This window comes from Chenopodium quinoa, unplaced genomic scaffold, assembly GCF_001683475.1.
Source record: "Chenopodium quinoa cultivar QQ74 unplaced genomic scaffold, ASM168347v1, whole genome shotgun sequence".
In the NCBI taxonomy this organism is placed as follows: Eukaryota; Viridiplantae; Streptophyta; class Magnoliopsida; order Caryophyllales; family Amaranthaceae; genus Chenopodium; species Chenopodium quinoa.
The window spans coordinates 2,125,405-2,145,875 of NW_018742455.1; the positions used below are offsets into that span (position 1 = coordinate 2,125,405).

Here is a 20,471-nt window from a genome sequence, read left to right on the forward strand (position 1 = left end):
TGAATCATAAAATAAATCGAATTAAATCAAAATCAAGCACAAAAATCATATTTTAGGGCTATAAATTTCGAAAAATTCGAAAAATAGGGTTAGGGTGTTTGAAATTTTCGAACAATTTAGGGCTAAAATTCGGTCTTTTCATGGCTATTTTGGGCATAATTAAATCACATTTAATCGATTCCAAAAGTTTAATCACATTAAATATAATAATTGAACCATAATTAGATTAATTTCTCCCTCTTAATTGATTATAAAATTAACGTGGACATCAAATAATCGTATTATTATGATCTAGCGCGTTCATGCAAGAGGCTAATTGATACCACTGCAGGAGTTTATAGGTACTACGCAGCGGAAAAAACATGAATCATATTCAATCAAGTACCAATCCCAAGAATCACATGCATAACACACAAGACACATAATCATACCTTTGACGCGTGAATTCCACGAAGCTATTCGACAGGAAAATCAGGGAGAGAATAGAGCCCCAAGCGTTGCTCCTCTACTTAGTCCACGAGATTCGAACGAGCCGTCCACCAATACTAGATTGGTCGAGTGATTGAGGAAAATCGCGATCACCACCTTTATGGACAACCGACCACCGCACGAACTACCACCACCACGACACACCACCGCGGCGCCTAGGAGGAGGAGAGAGCTGTGAGAGAGAGGACTTTGAGAGGGTTGGGTTTCGTGTTTGCTAATTCGGGTTTGATCACACTGATCAGTTAATTCCTTCTTCTACTTGCAAACCTAGGCACCTAGTCTATTTATAATCTCATTATAATTAGACTAGGGCACGAAGCCCAAAACTCCCTTGTCCACTCCATATGGCCGGCCACCTAGAGTGATGAGGCCTATAATGGGCCTCGTCCTCTAATGCTCGATCTAGCCCCTTTGTGTGACCTTATAGGATCCGTCCAATTGGGCTTTGGGCTATTTTACTAGTCCAAAGATCGTTAGTACCTCTAGCTATGGAAAAACGACGACCCAAATGTACGAACTTAATTATCTCCATAATTTGATCCAATTATATATCTAGTAATTGCACACGACGAAGACATAACTCCTTCAGGGATTAGGCGGGTCTTTGGTGGGGATTAGGTGGGGATGGATATCCAAGTGGGAGGTGGGGCGGGGATGGTTTTGGAGTTGTACCCGGTGGGGCGGGGATGGGGATGAAAATTGGACCCGACGCGGGGATGGGGATGGGGATGGAGATGAAAATATTAGGTGAGGATGGGGATGGGAAGGCCAACATCCGCCCCGCCCCGCCCCATTACCAAAATTAGACCTTAAATATACGATAATCTATACAAAAAAATATATCAAGTGGGGTTTTGTTAGATTTGTAATAATGTAAAATTTTATTACAAAACCTTTTGCATGCACCCGGTTTACAATAATTTTATTGTACATCGAACATTTTACGAAAAGTGGCCCTTTTTTTTATAAAAGTTACCCTTTTTTTTCACAAAAGTGACCCATATTTTCACAAAAGTGACCCTTTTTTTTCACAAAAGTGACTCTTTTTTTTTTTTTTTTTTTACAAAAGTAACCTTTTTTTTTATATACAAGTGACCTATATTTTCACAAAAGTTACCCTTTTTTTTACACAAAAGTGACCCTTTTTTTACACAAAAGAGACCCTTTTTTTTCACAAAAGTGACCTTTTTATTCCACAAAAACAAAGTATCAAAATCAAAAAGTTATCCTTTTCTTCTACAATTAGCAAGTATTTTCCTCCATTTTCTCTCTCCTTTAATGGCGAAATCAATTATAGTCTGCCCTTACCACCTTCTTCCCAACAATACAATTCAATACAATTATCCTCCATCATAGGAGTATTCACTTTCCTCAAAATTCAACCATTTTTCTTCTACAATTAGCAACTGCAATACTTCTCTCTCCACTTTCCTCCATTTTCTCTCTCCTTCAATGGCGAAATCGATGAAGCATGAGAACAACAACAACCCCTTCGACCTCCTCAACGAAGAACTCCTCTTCATAATCCTCGATCATCTCTCCATTGACGACCACCTCGTTGTTAAATCATTTTTCTCGGTGATGAAGTTGTCCAGCCCAGCCCGATTTACACTAATTTAGTGTAAACTGGGTGTTATTAAGAGTTTGTGATTTTATTAATATGTGATTTTATTAATATTTGATTTTTATAATTTTTTTCATAACGAAATTAAAGATATTTAGCGACAAAAAACTGCACATAAAACGATGATTTGATTCGAACTTATTTTTTCTAATCTGATCTATTAGAACTTATTTTTTCTAAAATAAGTAAAAATAAGGTGAACTAAACAAGGCCTTACTGTGGTTACGATTGTAGAAGGGTGTTTGAGATTGAGATATTATCAATATCAAATGTGATACATTTTTCATATTGAATTAGGAGAATAATATATTTAGGATTATATTATTAGTGACTATATTTTTAGGATTCGTGGTTATGATAGTATATTTTTCAAGAAAATTGTTTCCTATCTCATGAATCTTAAGTTTGTATAAATTTTATCTACCTATTCTTGAATAATGATTAAGGCATGCTATTAACTCTCTACTTAAAATTTTCACGAATTCAATGTGGTTCATTATTAACCGGGTAAAATATTACTGATCCCTAAGATTAACCTATCTTGTAACAATAAGTCTTGTGTAAGGCGGATGTGCATTAATTTTAGGTAAAATTGTCCTTAACACTCTAAATTATGGCTTGGGTGCACCTAACACCCTGTACTTTGCTTAGTAGCCATAACACCACAAACTAATAATCTGGGTGCAAAGTGCACATTTGGTGAGTTTTCCAGCTACCATTCTCGCGAGGAGCTGGTGAATTAAATTTTTATTTTTCGATTTACGTGCTGAAAAACGGTGGCCGGAAAACTCACTAAAGGTGCGTTTTGCACCCAAGTTATAAGTTTGTGTTACTTTGGACACTAAGCAAAATATAGGGTGTTGGGTGCCCCTAAGCTATATTTCAGAGTCTTAACACCAATTTTAATAATAAAAATAATATTTTTGTACAATAAAGAGTAACTTTAAATTAATAACTTTACTTCATCTTACAATAAATTAACATATACCCGCCCTTTTAGAGAATTTATGATCAGGTAAACACCCACTTACACACTCCTATTTTTATTGGCGGTGATACCTTTCCATCAACCTCCACAACTTTAACGTTTATTTTCCATTTTCCCCTCAAAACTAAAAAAAATTCCATTATAAATATCTATCTAGTACTCAACCAAAAACAGAACAAACCAAGGAAAAAAAAAAAAGAGTAAATAAACCCCGAAGTCCCCAACTACCTCTCCCCTCTCAACACAACCTGATATACATACAAAAAAAAAAAAAATTCAAAAAAAAAAACCCCTTTTATTTTGTATTTTTCTCTATATATTTACGTGTCCAAACTCCAAGCTTTCAACTTTCAAGAATAAATTCTAGTCATCTTCATCTTGTACTCTTCTTACCCCTTTCCTCATTCTCATGGATAATTCTAACATTAATCCTTCTAAAGGTGGATGGAAATCTGCCATCTTCATCATCTGTAAGATTTTATTTCTCAATTCATTTCTTTTTTTTACATTTTATTAAAATAAAAAAATAAATTCCCCTTTTTTTTTTACTAACTAACTTTTTTTTTTTTTTTTTTTTTTGTAATAAAAATGAAAAAAATGAAGTTGTGGAAATGGCAGAAAGATTTGCGTATTATGGAATAGCAGGGAATTTAATCATGTACTTAACAACAATAATGGGTATACCCCTTGCAACTGCTGCTAAAAATGTGAATTCATGGAATGGTGTTTCATCTCTTGCTCTCTTTATTGGTGCTTTCTTTGCTGATTCTTATCTTGGTCGCTTTAAGACTACTCTCCTTTCCTCCTCCGTTTTTCTCATGGTAAGTTTCGCTTTTCCTTTTCCTCTACTTATGGAATAGTATCTATCCGCTTTCGCTTTTTAACAAAGGCTCTGTTTGTTTTGACGGAAAACATTTTAATTTGACTTTTAAAGGACGGAGATAAAACTAATTTTGAAAGGAAGCTAATGATGTCACATTTTCCACCCTACTTACTCGCTTTTCCCTCCTTCTCTTCGATCTTTCCCCTTCCACGCTATATCAAGGCTGTTTTTACAACTGTGTTTTCCGTAAAAAATTGTAAATTCTGTTTTCCGTCGAAACAAACAGAAGGTAAAGAATATATCTACGGCAATTACTTATGGCTTGAGATTGAATTTCGTCTATAATAAACTTGGACCTCACTTGAGTTTTTACAACTGTGTTTTTCGTTGAGAATTGTAAATTCTGTTTTCCGTCGAAACAAACAAAAGTTAAAAACTACAACAATTACTTATGGCTTGAGATTGAATTTTGTCTATAACGGCTTTAGACGTCAATTGAGTTTTGAACTTGTTAACACCTCATTTGTTTCCCTTTCCCTTTAGGAAATTTAATGAATAATGCCAAAAAAAAAGGGTGGGTAATGAATGCATTTTTATTTTTATTTTCATTTTTTTACTTTATGTTTTTGGGTGCTAAAAGCTCCTTAAAATAATTAGTACGTGATTATCTGTCAGTGCCATTCAACTAGTCTATCCAGGTCATACTGCTCTCTCTATCATGAAGTGCTCATGATACTAGAGGGTGAAAATCAAGTCATACTCATGTCATTTAATGAAGATGACATCACTAGTTGGTCCTTAACATAAAATTTAATAAGTTTATATGAGTATAAATTTCATACATCTTGGTGTTAATCAGTATATTTAAATTGCATCCATTGTGATATTTAGTTATTAAGAGTATATGATAAGTGTGTGTCTCATATTCTATATACTACCTCCGTTTCATATTATTTGCAACGATTATATATTTTTTCTCTCTATTTTATATCAAATCGTTGTAAATAATATGAAACGGAGGTAAATAGGTAATAGATGGTATTGTGCCAATGTGGTATTAAAAAATTTATAAGGAATATGATATGTGTGTCTCGCTCATATTGTATTTATTATGAATGGTGTCCGTAAATATATTTGAAATGTTTAAAACATATTTTTACATTTAATTACCTTTATTAGTGGTGTAACTGTGTAAGATCATGTAACTGATGTTGAGTTAGTGCCTCGAGAGTAGGGGTGACAATTCGGGTCAACAGGTCGGGTTCGGGTCAGATTTCGGGTCGATTTCGGGTTATGCTTAGAAACTATTAAAAATAGTGTAAAACTTAATATTATTACGAAATATGAAATTTGGGTCAAATCGGGTCGAATTCGGGTTGTTCGGGTTCGGTTCAGGTCGGGTTCGGGTCTCTCTCAGTAACTTCGGGTCGGGTTCGGGTCGGGTTTTCGTGTCGGGTCAGGGTTTGCCAGCCCTACTCGAGAGAAATCAAGCAATACATTGAAACTTAGAAGGTTTGTCAAAATTATGCTTATTTTGATATATTAACCTTGTGTAAATAATTACGGAGTAATTGCTTGTTATGAAAGAGTATACGGTTATTAGAGCTAAAATAAAAGTGTTACTATATATTACTTAGTTAGGGAAATTTCCAACTTTGGAGAAAAAAAAAATTGAATTTCTAATGACTTTCTTTGATAAATTCCCTAGAGCTCTTGAACAAGTCAAGAACTTAAAGATTGTTTTTCCATATTAATCCGACATGATACGATCTTCTCAAAGCTATGATATTCTAAATTAATTCAAAAAGTTAAGTACTTAAGTTTAATGTTATAATGATAGTCAAAGTTCGGATTATTCGTTTCAATTTTTACCTTTCAAAATTTAACAAGTAACTTAGGGTCTGTTTACATTTACTTAATTTCAGTTCAATTCAGTTCAGCTCTAATCACTTCAGTTCTCAGTTCAGTTCAGTTCAACTCTTAATTTCCCTCTGTCATAAAATATTCATTTCAGCTCAGCTCCAATTAGTTCAGTTCAGTTTATCTCAGCTCATCTTATTTCAGTAAATGTGAACAGACCCTTAGTTTACTTACGAATACTGAAAATTCACTCCTAAAAGTAAAATCAACAACAAAAATAGCAAAATATCATTGTTGCAAGTTGTCAGTCTAAAAGTATATGATGCACTCATAATTCTCATGGGACTAGCTGATTTATTATGTTTCATTTTTAATCAACAGGGATTGATTTTGTTGACAACATCAACAGCCACTAAAATCCCACAAAACATTCGTACACCCTTATTTTTCTCGGCTCTTTACATAACGGCTTTGGGTGAAGGTGGTCATAAACCATGTGTCCAAACATTTGCTGCTGATCAATTTGACGAAAATACCCCTGAACAAAGAAAGGCCAAGAGCTCATTTTTTAACTGGTGGTACCTTGGAATTGTTGTTGGTGCAACAATTGCCGTGGTTATAATTGTTTATGTAGAGGACAACGTTAGTTGGACCGTCGGGTTTTCCATTCCTACTATTGCCGTAGGGTTGGCTTTAGCGGTTTTTATCTTCGGATGTTTGACTTATCGGATGGAGCGGCCCGTGGGGAGTCCGTTTACTAAAGTGGCACAAGTGGTTGTTGCCGCCGTTAGAAAGAGGCACGTGGTTGAGACTAGCAATGGTCGAGGGTTGTGCTACGATGATGATGTTAGTCATGGATTGGATGCGCGTAAATTGGCTCGTACTAACCAATTCAGGTAACGTACTCGTGACAACTTTTATGTTACGATTTTATTCTACTTGGTTTAATACTGGTAATGTTGTCATCTAAACAAAACTCTTTTTATTCCGTAACATTATCATTGCTTTTACGCCGTTAACCCCATTCAATATAACTACAACACCATTCTAGCCATTATTTTACATATATATATCTTGTTCTCCTTTATAATAAAATATAAATTTAAGGTAAAAGAACGCTATTACTCACTTCAAATGTATTACTCCGTACTATTAGTTTGCAATTTGTATTTATTTTGGACATAAGAAAAATAAAATAATGGGAAACATTTGCTTCAAAAAAAAAATAAAATAATGGGAAACATTGTCGTACTACTAGTTGCTAGAAAAAAATAAATAAAAAAGCTCACTTGGATATAATATTTGATAACGTACTAACGTAATATATAGGTCAACTGCTGGGACCATGTGATTCAAATTCGACACTTAATTAGCTACGAAATTGATGCAATAATAAATTAATCGTAATTAATAAATTAATTGTTATTTTGGATATAAATTGACATTAATTTGGGATTAGTCGGCAAGTCTGATATAATTCAACACGAAATCAGTCGGTAAGTCTAGGATATTAGTTTATGACTTTAAGTCTTTAAGACCTTTTAAGTAGTGTTGGTCACTCCACTAAGTAGAATAAGCAAACTTTGAAAATTATTTGGGATTGAAAATTTTTTCATTTCTTTTTATTAGGTGTGATGATTTGATGTAGATTTAAAAGCACGTTTTAATTAGCAAATCCACTTGATGACAACCCTTGATGGAATGAGATTTTCTCGAGTTCTTTTCCTCCAATTCTCATCTTCTTATTAAAATATTTAATTTAATATCGTTATATTTTGTATCATTATTTATATCTAGCCGTTCTATTGAGAGTTGGATGACTCAACGTAATAATACATACTATGTTTCAATTAGAAAGCAACATTGCTTTATAAAAATAATTAAATAATCCTTAATATCTTTGATTACTTATTAATAAAACTTGTATTAAAAGTTGACTCTTTCTAATCACAAAGGCTAGTGCTGACACTGCTGAGTACACTAAAAACCAAATATAGTACTAATAGAAGAATTGAGATCTTCTTTGTTGCACATATAGTATAATAATGGACATCACATGAAATAAAGTAGATTCCATACTGAAGGTTGTTATATGTTTAGTAAACTCATCTATACAAAAAGTATCATGCATCATCACAAAATATTCAAGTCCAAGAAAGAGGGGCAGTGGCCAGTTAAGTCTAGGGATTGGGTACCGGTTTATCTAGTAACTTTAATTTTAGTGACCTTAGATTGAGTCTCATCCTTTTCAGGTCGGATTTTTCCTTATTTTTCAATCTTCATCTTATCTACGAAGTATATAAAAACAAAAATCAAAACTTAGACTCAAAATACACCAAACTAAGTTATTAGTAAATTAAGATTACCTCATAAGTCATTATGAGATAATTAATTAAAATAATATAAAGATTATGGTCTATATTATATTCCTTGTTGGTGCATCACATTACTACTTACTTTAAACTTTACAACAATCTCATTAATTAGCATCTAACAATAGTCATATAACGACAAAATATAGGAAAGAAGGGATAGTAAATGAGAGTAACGACAAAAACATACAAGTTTTTGTTCTATGCTTTCATTGCTTTGCATTTGTTTCTTTTGTGGAAAACATTCTTCCCATTACCTTTTGTCTCATTTTTAGTCTGGTAGAATTGGGAAATGGATGCTCTTTGCCCTCTTTCTTTTATGAAAACATACACATTACATACATTGATCATTGGATTTTTCTAGATTGAAGTAAGAAATAAAAATGTTCAAAAATTTACAAATAAAAAAAAATCCCGATATTCTGGTAGTAGATATTTTAAATAAGACCGAGCTGAGGAAGTAATAGTGTAATACGAAGTATAAAATATGGAGGAATTAATTTCATGAAATGGTTCTATAATGTGTTATTTCTTAGGTACCAATTGCTAAGTTTTAGTGATTAATAAATTTAATTTTTACTCATTCCGAGTTACATTTTTACTAATTAAAATTAATTTTTGCTCATTCATTATTATAATTGTTTTATGAGTTTACAATTTTCTACCAATTTTTTTAGAAGGCTACCAATTAAAATTAAATATCATCTAATTTGGATATGTTTAGATGTTAGGTGCCTTAGGTCTTTAACATTGTCAAAGAGGAATTCTTTGTTTACTTGGCCCACATATTAATAAATTTATTCACAAATACATGTAATCAGACAAATGTTAGGTTAAATCTATCCATAAATACTTAGCCAATAAGATACTTTTTCAGTTTCATGCTTTGGGTTCTCAAGGGACCCTACTTCTACTAAAAGTCAGCCCATACTACTCTTATTAATTTTTATTTTGTTTATTTTTTTTACCCCATTAATTAAAAAAAATTAAAAAAGTAACTCGAGGGATGGCCGTCATCATCAATTTAGTCAAAATTAACAACGCAATGCAAAATACTCATCAATTAGATCATTATTAAGCTCCACTAAGCAGTTGCATGGATTATTTTTGCTTTTTACCTCAAATTCTCAATACTTATCTTTAGAGCTTAAATATTTGTTAGTAAAGTGTGCTTTTTCTTATTTGTCATTTCTTTGAGTTAGCAATATTAAATATGAGGTTGAAAGTATGCCCCGATAAAATCAGCCTATTTTTAAATACTTAATACAAGTTAAAATTGTATCTTAAATTATATGATCTGAATTAGACATGAAGAAATTTTTTGATTAGATTCGAAGTGACTCAAAAGATAATGCGGCTAATATTATCTAGTTTATCCTAACAACTTGATTGATAATAGGTTCAAAATCAAAACTATATGGCATGAATCAAACCAAATACCACAACCTATTTGCTCATTGTTTTAGAAAGATAGATGTTTGGTATAGGAAGACAAATCATGTGTTTTTTGACCTATAAGTCATTGGCCTATTGCAAATGGTCATTGTAAAGTCAAGAATTTTATTTATTCATTTTTGTAAACTTATTTTTATTTTTTTAACTTGTTCCTTCCGTCCTGCTAAGGTTGTCCCATATTCTTTAATTAGTTTGCTTTTTTTCAATTATAATTTATTCATTGAAAGAACGTGGAGTACCATTGAAGTAGTGAGGCAAATTCAAAATCTCATTTATTGGTAGATTATGAGACAATTTTAGTGGGATAAAAGAGAATATATATGAGTATATGACCTATATAAAAAAAATGAGTATATGACCATATAGGTGTTTTGGACTATATGAATTGATTGGAGGCCAAGAAGGTGCTTTGTGGTTAAGAATTTGTACTCTATTTCTTTTTTAGAAGACAAATTTCATTCTTTAGCCAATAAGAATTCAATTTAGTGAAATGTATGACAAATTGGGTCATATAGTTAGTTGTTCTAGCATTCTAGCTTAAGATCCTTAGCTTTTGTGTTTTGCCGGGTTGTACATTGTACTACTAGGCTACTAGCCTCTTTTTATGGGTCACAAAAATGGTCAAATAGTCCGACCAACATCATTTATTGAGGATCAACCTAAGACTAAGGCAACAAATAGTATAGGGCCACTTTCATAATAAAGGTAGAGAGAGCAAAGTTGGGTAAAATCAATACAAAATGTCTTTAAGATTATGCTCCACAAGATTTGGACCATTATTTGGTGATGGCTTGTACTATTAAACTTTTTTTATCACAAAAAAAGCATATCTATTATGATATTGACAAACCTAATGAGAAGACATTTCCGGGCAAAATTGAACCATAACTTTGTCAATTTTACACATTAAATCACCTTTCCCCCCTAACAATTGCACTAATCTTTCGACACATCATGAACAAGTCCATTTAATTTTGAACCATCATTTGTTTTTCATGCCATACTATTTCAATAAGATTCTATGTACCGTTAAAAAATCCACCAAATCTACATTGCTGTAATATAGAGTAGAATATAAGTTTTCTGTAGTTTACGTTTTATTAACTTATGTGAATTTTAAATAGTATGAATAAGATATTTGGAAATAAAAACCCTTATTCCTTCTAGAAAACACTATTATATACATTTTGGTACATAAAGAACTAAAGAAGTACAAAGCACAAAAATGCAGATGGGATTCGATATTAGTTTTTGATCCCCATTGACCTCCCCACTAGTAGGGAGGGTCGAGTTGGGGTTGGATTTTGAGAGTGTCACATTTTTTTTTTGTTTTTGGCCAACGTGAGTCGTGGGTTAGTAATTGACAAATCAATAAACAATCAAGAAAAAAGAATAGAGGAGAGATATATTATAATTTTGTACGTATAATCATATAAGAATACGAAAATAAGTAAACGTAATTATTTATATTTTATTATTATGTATGTTATCTATCTATTCCCTTTTTCTATTAAATTGGGCAAATAATTTAGCCCTATAGTGATCCTATATTCCTATCCAATAAGGGACATGCGCCCATGTCCATTATTTAAGAGCCTTGTAACCTTGATCCAAAACAAATCTACTCAGCTTACCATACAACTTAATAAACATCCAAATGTTTTTTATTTTGTTTATTTTATTTTATTTTATTTTATTTATTTATTTATTTTTAAAAAAAAACTTTTTTTTTATGAAGTTTAGAAAACGACACTTGACATTAAGATATACGAAGTATAATATATACATAACTATAATAAGATAAATGGAGTATAAATGTATAAAAAGCAGTTTTCTTGACCATCGTTTTTAGGCAATATAAGTATATAACTTTTTATTTTGAGAAGCTTCATTGTTACTAATCTTACTATATATGCGTAACACCTGAAAATATTCATCTTTCAAAAATTCTGAACCTTCTTTTTTGGTAAAGGTTGATACTCCTACTAAACATATCTTTCTAATTGAGGGGAACATTTGAACAGTTAGGATAAGGTTACCACTAATGCATATTCCACACAACTCTAAATTGTTTGGTACGGTTCATTGTTTCAGTTATATGCATGTATATCACTACACTCAAAACCTAAATATAAAAACCCACTAATTTTGAATAAGTGCATGCACCTTCATAATTTCTAAAACTTGCCATAAGTTTTGAACTTGTACATCCGATCCTTGGCCATAAAATTTGAGCTTCAAGCTAAGCATCATTCCACTAGCTAAGTAAAACATGACATGATTATTCCCAATTTGGTATACTTGTTTTGTCCAATTGTCCAAGTACCAAGTATATGATATGATATGATATGATATGATGTGCGAGCCCAAGGGTACTAACTTGCTTATTGACTATCGAGTGTGTGTACCTTCGTTTTTTTTAGTTGACATGTTTTGATTTTAACATTTTTCACACGCTTTCTTTTGACAGTGTTATACGTAATGAATAATAGTCATGTAGGATTTTGTTAATTTATCACGATATATATTTTCATAACTTTTATTTATTAGTAATTAAAGTTATCAATGGTTGAATTTATGCATTGACAAACGTGACTAAAGAAACGTGTTAGCTAAAGAAACAGAGAAAATATATAGTAATGAATGTGGAATCCACCATACATACTCTCTACTACTCTAGATTGAGGATGCATGTGGATTGGAAGTGGAAATGCATATGATGCTGCTTTCCATACTAACTACCAGATCCATATTGTGACATGAGTCACATGACATCATAATAATATTATATTTTTTTAGGTTCTATAACTCGTATCATGTTTGTGATGAAATAAGTTTAATGAATTATATCTTTAAATACAAATATAATAATTAAAAATTATATAAAGTTAATGCTATAAAAATATACATTGAGACAATACCAACATATTACACGATTATAGAGTATATTTTATCTTATAGAGTATATTTTATCTTATGTACATATTATAAAATTTAATTACTGTACAGTTTGTAAATAATGTAAAAAATTAAAATGTGTTAACTTAAAAAATTTACTAGTATATGAAGTATATGAATGAATTTTCTAGAATAATTTAGAAAGTGTATGTAAATGAAAACACCTGAGGGGCTGAGGAAATGAAATAGAGCAACAAATATAAGACGCATGTGATTGACAAAGACGTAAAGGCAAACCCTGTAATTTTGAGTTGAATTCACTTAACTTTGTTCACCACCATCTTTCTCATCTCTCTACTTATTGGAAGATGAGAACATGTCTTCGTTTTCCTGCATTTGCTACTTGATTGTGTTTTTATTGTGTTTTGACTTGCATGTTTTTTTTGCTTTTTTCTTCCTTACTTTTCACATTTTGCTAACGTGAACCTATTTTTTTCAAAGTAGACCTTGAGATGTTATTTTATTTTATTGCTATGTACATGCATATGGTTGGATCAAGTCTAAATCCTCTTATCTTTACTTAGGGCCTGTTCTGAACTGAACCGATTGAAACTAAACTAAGCTAAACTGAACTGAATATTTTATGAGAGAAGGAAATTAGAAACTGAACACTGAAAATAAGCTGAAGAGAACAGACCACTCATAATTGGTTGACTTGTATTACTTTATGAGAATCAAACTCTTTTGAATACGGACCACAAAAACAATCATAACTAGCTCTAAACAAATGGTGTATCATTCGTTTTTTTTTTATAAAGTGTAGGAAAATTTGCAAATTGCAGCAATTTAAAGTTCATATTTTGCAAATTGCAGCCATTTTTTTTTTTTTTTGCAAATTGCAGCCAAAAAGTTCGTATAAATTGTAAATTGCAGCCCGATTCAATTTTTTCATCGATTTACATGTTAAAAAAAAACTTTGGTTAAGGTTTTAGGGGTCATTTTAGTTCTTAGGGGCCGAATTGAGCTCGGAATTAGCAAAAAAAATAACGTAAGTGTCTCATATTTACAGTTTCCCATAAATCGATACATTTTTATTGCGCAAAACAAGATACTTGCGTTATTTTTTTTTGCTGATTCCGTGCTCAATTCAGACCCCTAAGCCCTAAAATGGCCCCTAAAACCTTAATCGAAGATTTTTCAACTTGTAAACCGATAAAAAAGTTAAATCGGGCTGCAATTTACAATTTATATGAACTTTTGGGTTGTAATTTGCAAAATACAAACTTTAAATGACTGCAATTTGCAAATTTTCCTAAAGTGTATCATTCATTCACAATTTATCTTTTCGTACTTTTCTCATTTTACATCTGCTTAAGTTAGCTCAGAGAAGGTGTCAAAATACCATAAAATCTACTTAGAATTACTCAAATACTAGACTAAATGATTCATCCCTTTTTTTAGCTAGTACTTTTCTCATTTTGTTTACGTTAATCAAACTTCTAGCTTTGTATAATTCTCAATTTGCTAATCACAGTTAATTTCTTTGCCAAATTAAAGTAGTTTCTAAAGTACTAATTGTAAAACTTAGCTTATTATTTTTCTAAAGCAATATTTTTGTTGTTAATTAATAAGCACTAGCAAAATGGTAAAGCGTGGAGTGTTAATCTCGAATACTCCTAGCTAGTATCAAACGATACAAGTAAAACTTTAATATTACTTAATATTTGATGATGGTTGATGATTTGTTGTTAAATAATTTGATATAATCTGTATTTATTTGTTGCATACAATTTTAAACATTCTTGAATATGCTACACGTTTTACAAGTATTTAGTTGTTTATTGCTATGTATATTCTAATTAAAATAAATTTCAGCCCATTTTAGTAACTATTTCCTTTATCCTTCCAATTGACCACTTACAAGTGCCTAACTTGTAAATATCGAACCCTATTAAAAAAAAAAAAAAAAAAGTCTAAAGAATAAGGGTTGAGATCTGATAAGAGTCATTCTTTCTTCAAAGAAATTAGAAGTTGGTCATAAGATTTTCATTGAATATTTGTATCAAAAAAATATTATATGTAGGAGATGACGCATACACTTTGTACATGTCTTTTTACAAGCAATCAAACTCTTGCAGATGTCTCGACAAGGCAATGATCATCGACGAGAGAGATTCATTGATGAAATCCAGAAACCCATGGAGGCTGTGCTCCGTTAATCAAGTGGAAGAAGTGAAGCTCATAGTTCGGTTAATCCCGATTTGGGTATGCACCTTTGCCTACGCAATAATCGTAGCACAAGTCCATACCTTCTTCATCAAGCAAGCTAGCACCATGCAACGTTCACTTGGCCCTAAGGTTTCAATCCCACCTGCATCTCTTCAAGTCATCCCTGGGATTACTATCTTAATATCGGTTCCAATCTATGATAAACTCTTCGTTCCTTCTATGAGAAATATCACTAAAATCCCCTCAGGTACGAGTTTTAAATTGTTAAACATTTCAATTATTAATATCAAATTTATTTTAATACTTCGTAGCAGTCACCCCATTAGAAATAATAACTATATTATTTTTTTCTCTTACAAAAATTATAGCCCCCGATGTTAAAAATAATATTGACAGCTGACACCCTATGGATAATAATGACACTCGTCTTTAAAACCTGGCCCCGCCACTGTTAGCCATGTTAGACTAGTAGAGAAAATCTTAATTGTTATCGTAACTATCTAAAGTGATGTTTCACTCTAGTCAATCGCAACCAATTAGTCATTGAAGATGCCTAAATATGTGTCACGGATTGATCATTTCTGATTATTATAAGAGAATACAAATATTAAAATTTGGTAAATTTCAAGTCATATGATGCGAGATAAAAATGAGAATAACCTAATTTAATAAGGATTATGTTATTCAATATATTCAATATTGTTAGTTTATGTTAGGTACTTTTCTACTTATTAGGAATCAACTTTATGTAGTGTCTTATGATACAATAAACACCTTTTTGTTTGGACAAAATTGCTTCTGTAGTTCTACTCTGTTAGCAAACTTGTCTTTTTTTGAAAATAAAAAGCTTGATAGAAACTTTTCAGTTTATGAAAAGCTTGTTCTGTTCATTTTTTTTTTTTTAAATTGTGAGCAAATAATAGCCAAAAGTTTTTGTTTGTTGGTTCTTAAGAAAAACTTTACAATAAAGGACATTTTATGATTAGTCCTACAATTAGAAAAAATTAAAATAAAATCACTACACAAGGCGGTGTTTCTAGTAACATAAGGGCATGTAACGCGTCAAAAGCTGTCTTATGCTCTTTGCAGGGGTACAAGTACTAAAATTCGCAAATGTTGCATTTGTTTTTCCTATTTTCCTACACGTACGCGTACTAGTATTTGTTACAAATTGGAAAAATTATTTATATGGATTGTATTATGTTTAATCAATGTATAACTATGTAGAGAAATTTTCCTCCAGGTATAAGCTCACTCCATAGGATCGGCATTGGGTTGGGACTTTCCATCTTGACCATCGCGATAGCAGCTCTAGTAGAAAACATGAGGGTTGGTGTAGCAAGTAAGCACGGGCTCATCAACGATCCAAAGGCTATAGTTCCGATGAGTGTGGGATGGTTAGTCCCCCAGTTTGTAGTGATGGGACTAAGTGATATGTTTGCATATGTTGGAATGCAAGAGCTTTTCTATGATCAAATGCCAGAGGACATGAGAAGCATGGGTTCAGCCTTAACTAATGGTGCAATAGGGGTTGGTGCTTTCATGAGTAGCGCGATTATAGTTACTGTACAAGAGATGAGCAAGAAGTGGGGGGAAGAATGGTTGGTTAATGATCTTAATCGCGCTCATCTTGATGAGTTTTACTGGGTTTTGGCTGGGTTTTGTGCTTTGGATTTGGTTATATATGTATTGGCTGCTAAATGGTTTGTGTGGAAGAATACTACTCAAGTGGATCAAATTGTGATATGTTAATTAGAGAATGCATGTATATTGGTGTGACTATACATAATTAATCTTGTAGCTCAATATGAGGGTTGCCTAAATCATAATATATGTCTAAATATGTAGAAGGTTTGTGTTTGTGTGAGAAATTATCAATAGAAGTAAAGTTTGTTTGGTAAAGTTCCCCTCTTCTAATGTGTCTTCTATAAGCTCATATTGTTATTCCCTTAATGTACACCAAAATGCAAGTTATATATTTGTTCTAGAGTAAACGTATATGTGAAAATGCACTCTGTCCCCATAAAACATCACATGTGACTGGATTAAAAAGAGACTTTACAAGTGAGGGAAAGTGTTAAGACATAGTTAGATAACCTTTGCAAACAACACATGTAAATGTCTTGCATTGATAAAAGATACGAAAGAAGCTATACTACTATTTCTATTGCCTTATGGATGGATGAGATGGAACCTCCTTAGACTCTCTCTTAGTGACGGATTCAATGGCTAATAACTTTGGTTGGTATTAAATTGTCTAAACCTTATGAGACTGTATGAGTATTCCATATTGATGAATTCCACTTCCATTGCCTTATCTTTTGAGTGAAAAGGCGATGATATCTCCAAAGTTCATCAGGCCTCATGCCATAATGAGTTGCTGGTACAATTATTTGAGGTAAAAAAAATTGAAGTTATTGACTTGTCACATGCCAATTTTAAAAATTCAACAGTGCTTTGACCACACATACCCATTTACGTACAGTAATAACGATGGTATAATAATCAATCAACAGTTACCAAAAATACCTCAATAATTGAAGAAACATTCATTTCTCCCAAATTTGAACAAATAACAAATTAAAACTGCTAAAATGCACACTACAAAATTTTCAGATGAACCAAATTCTAACAATGGTGCTAAATTCATGCAGCCCTTCATCCCGGGTTTCTTCAACACCTTTGTACGTCATCCCTCCCTTGATTTAATGATTTAATCCCACGTTTTGTTTACCAACTAAGCTAGTTGACATTGACCGTTTCTTGTTTATACTTTTGATTTGCATGCAGTCAATTCCGGTGTCATTTATGAAGCGTATAGAGATGGAGCTAGACGGTCATCAAGTGGAGGGCGTGGCGCTAGTCACGGACGATAACCACCATTGGGCCGTAAAACTCGAAGGCGGCTGCCGTTTCAGAGATGGTTGGAGGGAATTTTGTGAGCATAATGAGTTGAGTGTTGGTGATTTTTTGGTATTTACACAAATTTCTAAATTGATCTTCAGGGTTACTGTGTATGATCCTACTACTGCCTGTGCGCGCCAATTTAGTAACGGTATTTTCTCCTTTTTTTTATTTTGTTATTTTTTAAATTAAAGTTTTTTCTGATTTAATCAAATCAATGAGAAATTGAAATCTTTAGTGATTTTTTTGTGCTTAAAATTTTTTACTGATTTTATTTTGGAAATCATCAGGATTAACATCTTTGACGTATCTATATTTCGATTCTATTATTGACAATAAAAAGGGAAATTCTCATTGGTACACCCGTGGTTTTGACTTTTCCCATTGATACACTCCAAAATTTTTGTCTTCCCATCGGTACACCCATGGTTTAGTCTTTTTCCCAACCGTGACTAACACCGTTAAAAAGTATTTCATTAAGTTAAAATAATTAAGAAAAAGACTATAATACCTCTTTTAAATATCTAATGTCTCGATTTGCGTATCAAAAATTGTTCGGTTAAAGTTTTGGAAGTCATGTTAGTCCTTAAGGATCCAAACCTCGAAATTAGCAAAAAAAAAATAACGCAAATGTCTCATGTGCGTGTTAAAAAATGTCTCGGTTTGCGTGCTATTATTTTTTTGTGATAGTAATTGTTCGGTTAATGTTTTGGGGGTCATTTTGATCCTCTAAGGATCTAAATCAAACTCGAAATTGTCAAAAAATTAACGAAAATGTCTCGTTTTGCGTCTCATGACAAAACAAAAAAGAAATATCATGACGTGCAAAATGAGATATTTTTGTTAATTTTTTGACAATTTCGAGTTTGATTTAGATTCATAAAGGGTCAAAATGACTCCTAAAACCTTAACCGAACAATTATTATCACAAAAAAGTAATGGCACGCAAATCGAGATATTTTTTGACACGCATATGAGACATTTGCGTTATTTTTTTTTGCTAATTTCGAGGTTAATTTGGATCCTTAACGACTAGGACTCCCAAAACTTTAAACCGAACAACTTTCGACACGCAAATCGAGACATTAGATGTTTAAAAGGGGTATTATAGTCTTTTTCTTAATTATTTTAACTTAATGAAATACTTTTTAACGGTGTTAGTCACGGTTGGGAAAAAGACTAAACCATGGGTGTACCGATGGGAAGACAAAAATTTTGGAGTGTATCAATGGGAAAAGTCAAAACCACAGGTGTACCAATGAGAATTTCCCTAAAAATTACTCCAATTTATAAGCTAATTATAAATTTATACGGAGTAATTGATTACGAGTTTTTTACTACTGTGATTAAAACATTTGCACAAGATATTATACGGTTTACCTATGAATGTGTCAATTGTCAATGTGTCAACGAGAGTGAGATCCAACTCAAGTAAAAAAATATTTTTTACTTTTTTTTAAGAAAGAAATGACCGAAGTAAATTGGAACATCCAATATAAGAAATTGAGACAAGTAAATTGAGACGGACATAAGTAATTAAATTGTCATTATTATAATGTTTAATATGATGAGAGAATCATTTGTAAAGCCTTCACTAAAGACCTTTTAATTTGTAAGGTATGAAGACATGTAATATAAATAAGGGTCTGTTCACATTTACTGAGTTGAACTGAACTAAACTAATTGGAGCTGAATTGAGCTAAAATGAATATTTTATAAGAGAAGGAAATTAGGAGCTGAACTGAACTGAAATTAAGCTGAAGTGAATATTTTATAAGAGAAGGAAATTAAGAGCTAAAGTGAAGTGAAATGAAGCTGAAGTAAACAGGCCCTAGTATGGTAGTGATGGTACTATCATTTCTGGAATCTTGATTGGTGTTTATGAAGATCAAACAATTTAAGGCATTGTTGTTAATTTCAAACTTTCATACAGAGTAAATTTAAATTACTGGTAATTAAGAGGTAAGGAAAATTAGGATTGTGGAATTACACATTTGTTGTCTAGTAGTAAATTATTAACAGTATTATTAATGTGTTAGGGACAAAAAAGAGAGGAAACCCAATGGAAGAAGATGGTGCTGCAACGGCACAATTGCCATCAGCTGAATCCAAATATCCGACCTACAATGTCACTATCAGTCCTACTGTCATTAAAATGGGTCAAGCGGTAAGTCCATTTACGCCATCGGCCCATATAGCGAACAATGTACATGTTAGCTCACTTTGCAAGTTTTTTAACTTAAATTTGTGAGGTCGTCTTGTTTTCAGTTCCTAGTTTCCTACCAATAATTACTCTAGTCATAAATGACAATATCATATATTTATTGGTAACATACTTTACACCTTGTGTATTATATTGTATCAACATAAGATTTTAAAAAACCAACACGACAACCCCGTTAAAACATAATGTTCAAAATCCCACATTAGAGGTTATTGGGATGATACATACAAGTAATTACTTAATTATGAAGCATTTAGCCACATGTATGTACAAATTCACCCTCCTACTTCATATTATTCTTCCTACTTTGATCAATTTTGTACCATTTACATACGAGTGTTTCTAAATGTAGTATCTTCCGAAGGGCTTCGTAAAATCAAGCGGTCTATTAAATAGACAATGTTACATGAAGCTCATAGATGGGAAAGGAAAGGCTTGGAAAGTGATGCTAAAGTACAAGAAAAGCAATGGTCAATCCTACATTGGTCAAGGATGGAAAGATTTTCAGATTGCAAACGGCCTCAAGCCCGGACATAATATCGTCTTTCAGTTCCTTCAGGATGGGAAAATGCCTATCTTTAAATGCTTTCAATTTCCAAAGTCAC

General features: G+C 32.1%; 2 protein-coding genes across 2 annotated transcripts; both read left to right on the forward strand.

The window, feature by feature from the left end:
• The first annotated feature begins 2,951 nt into the window (after positions 1-2,951).
• LOC110718396 (protein NRT1/ PTR FAMILY 5.4-like) lies at positions 2,952-16,640 on the forward strand. The gene is made up of 5 exons (XM_021897232.1): positions 2,952-3,571; positions 3,705-3,922; positions 6,166-6,680; positions 14,648-14,985; positions 15,982-16,640. Exons 1-5 carry the CDS (start codon positions 3,511-3,513, stop codon positions 16,488-16,490), a joined length of 1,641 nt encoding a protein of 546 aa, XP_021752924.1. The 5' UTR covers positions 2,952-3,510; the 3' UTR covers positions 16,491-16,640.
• Positions 16,641-17,286: 646 nt separating this feature from the next.
• Positions 17,287-20,157, forward strand: LOC110717220 (B3 domain-containing protein REM5-like). Its single transcript, XM_021895875.1, has 3 exons — positions 17,287-17,422; positions 17,529-17,793; positions 19,682-20,157. Exons 1-3 carry the CDS (start codon positions 17,333-17,335, stop codon positions 19,891-19,893), a joined length of 567 nt encoding a protein of 188 aa, XP_021751567.1. The 5' UTR covers positions 17,287-17,332; the 3' UTR covers positions 19,894-20,157.
• The last annotated feature ends 314 nt before the right edge of the window (positions 20,158-20,471 follow it).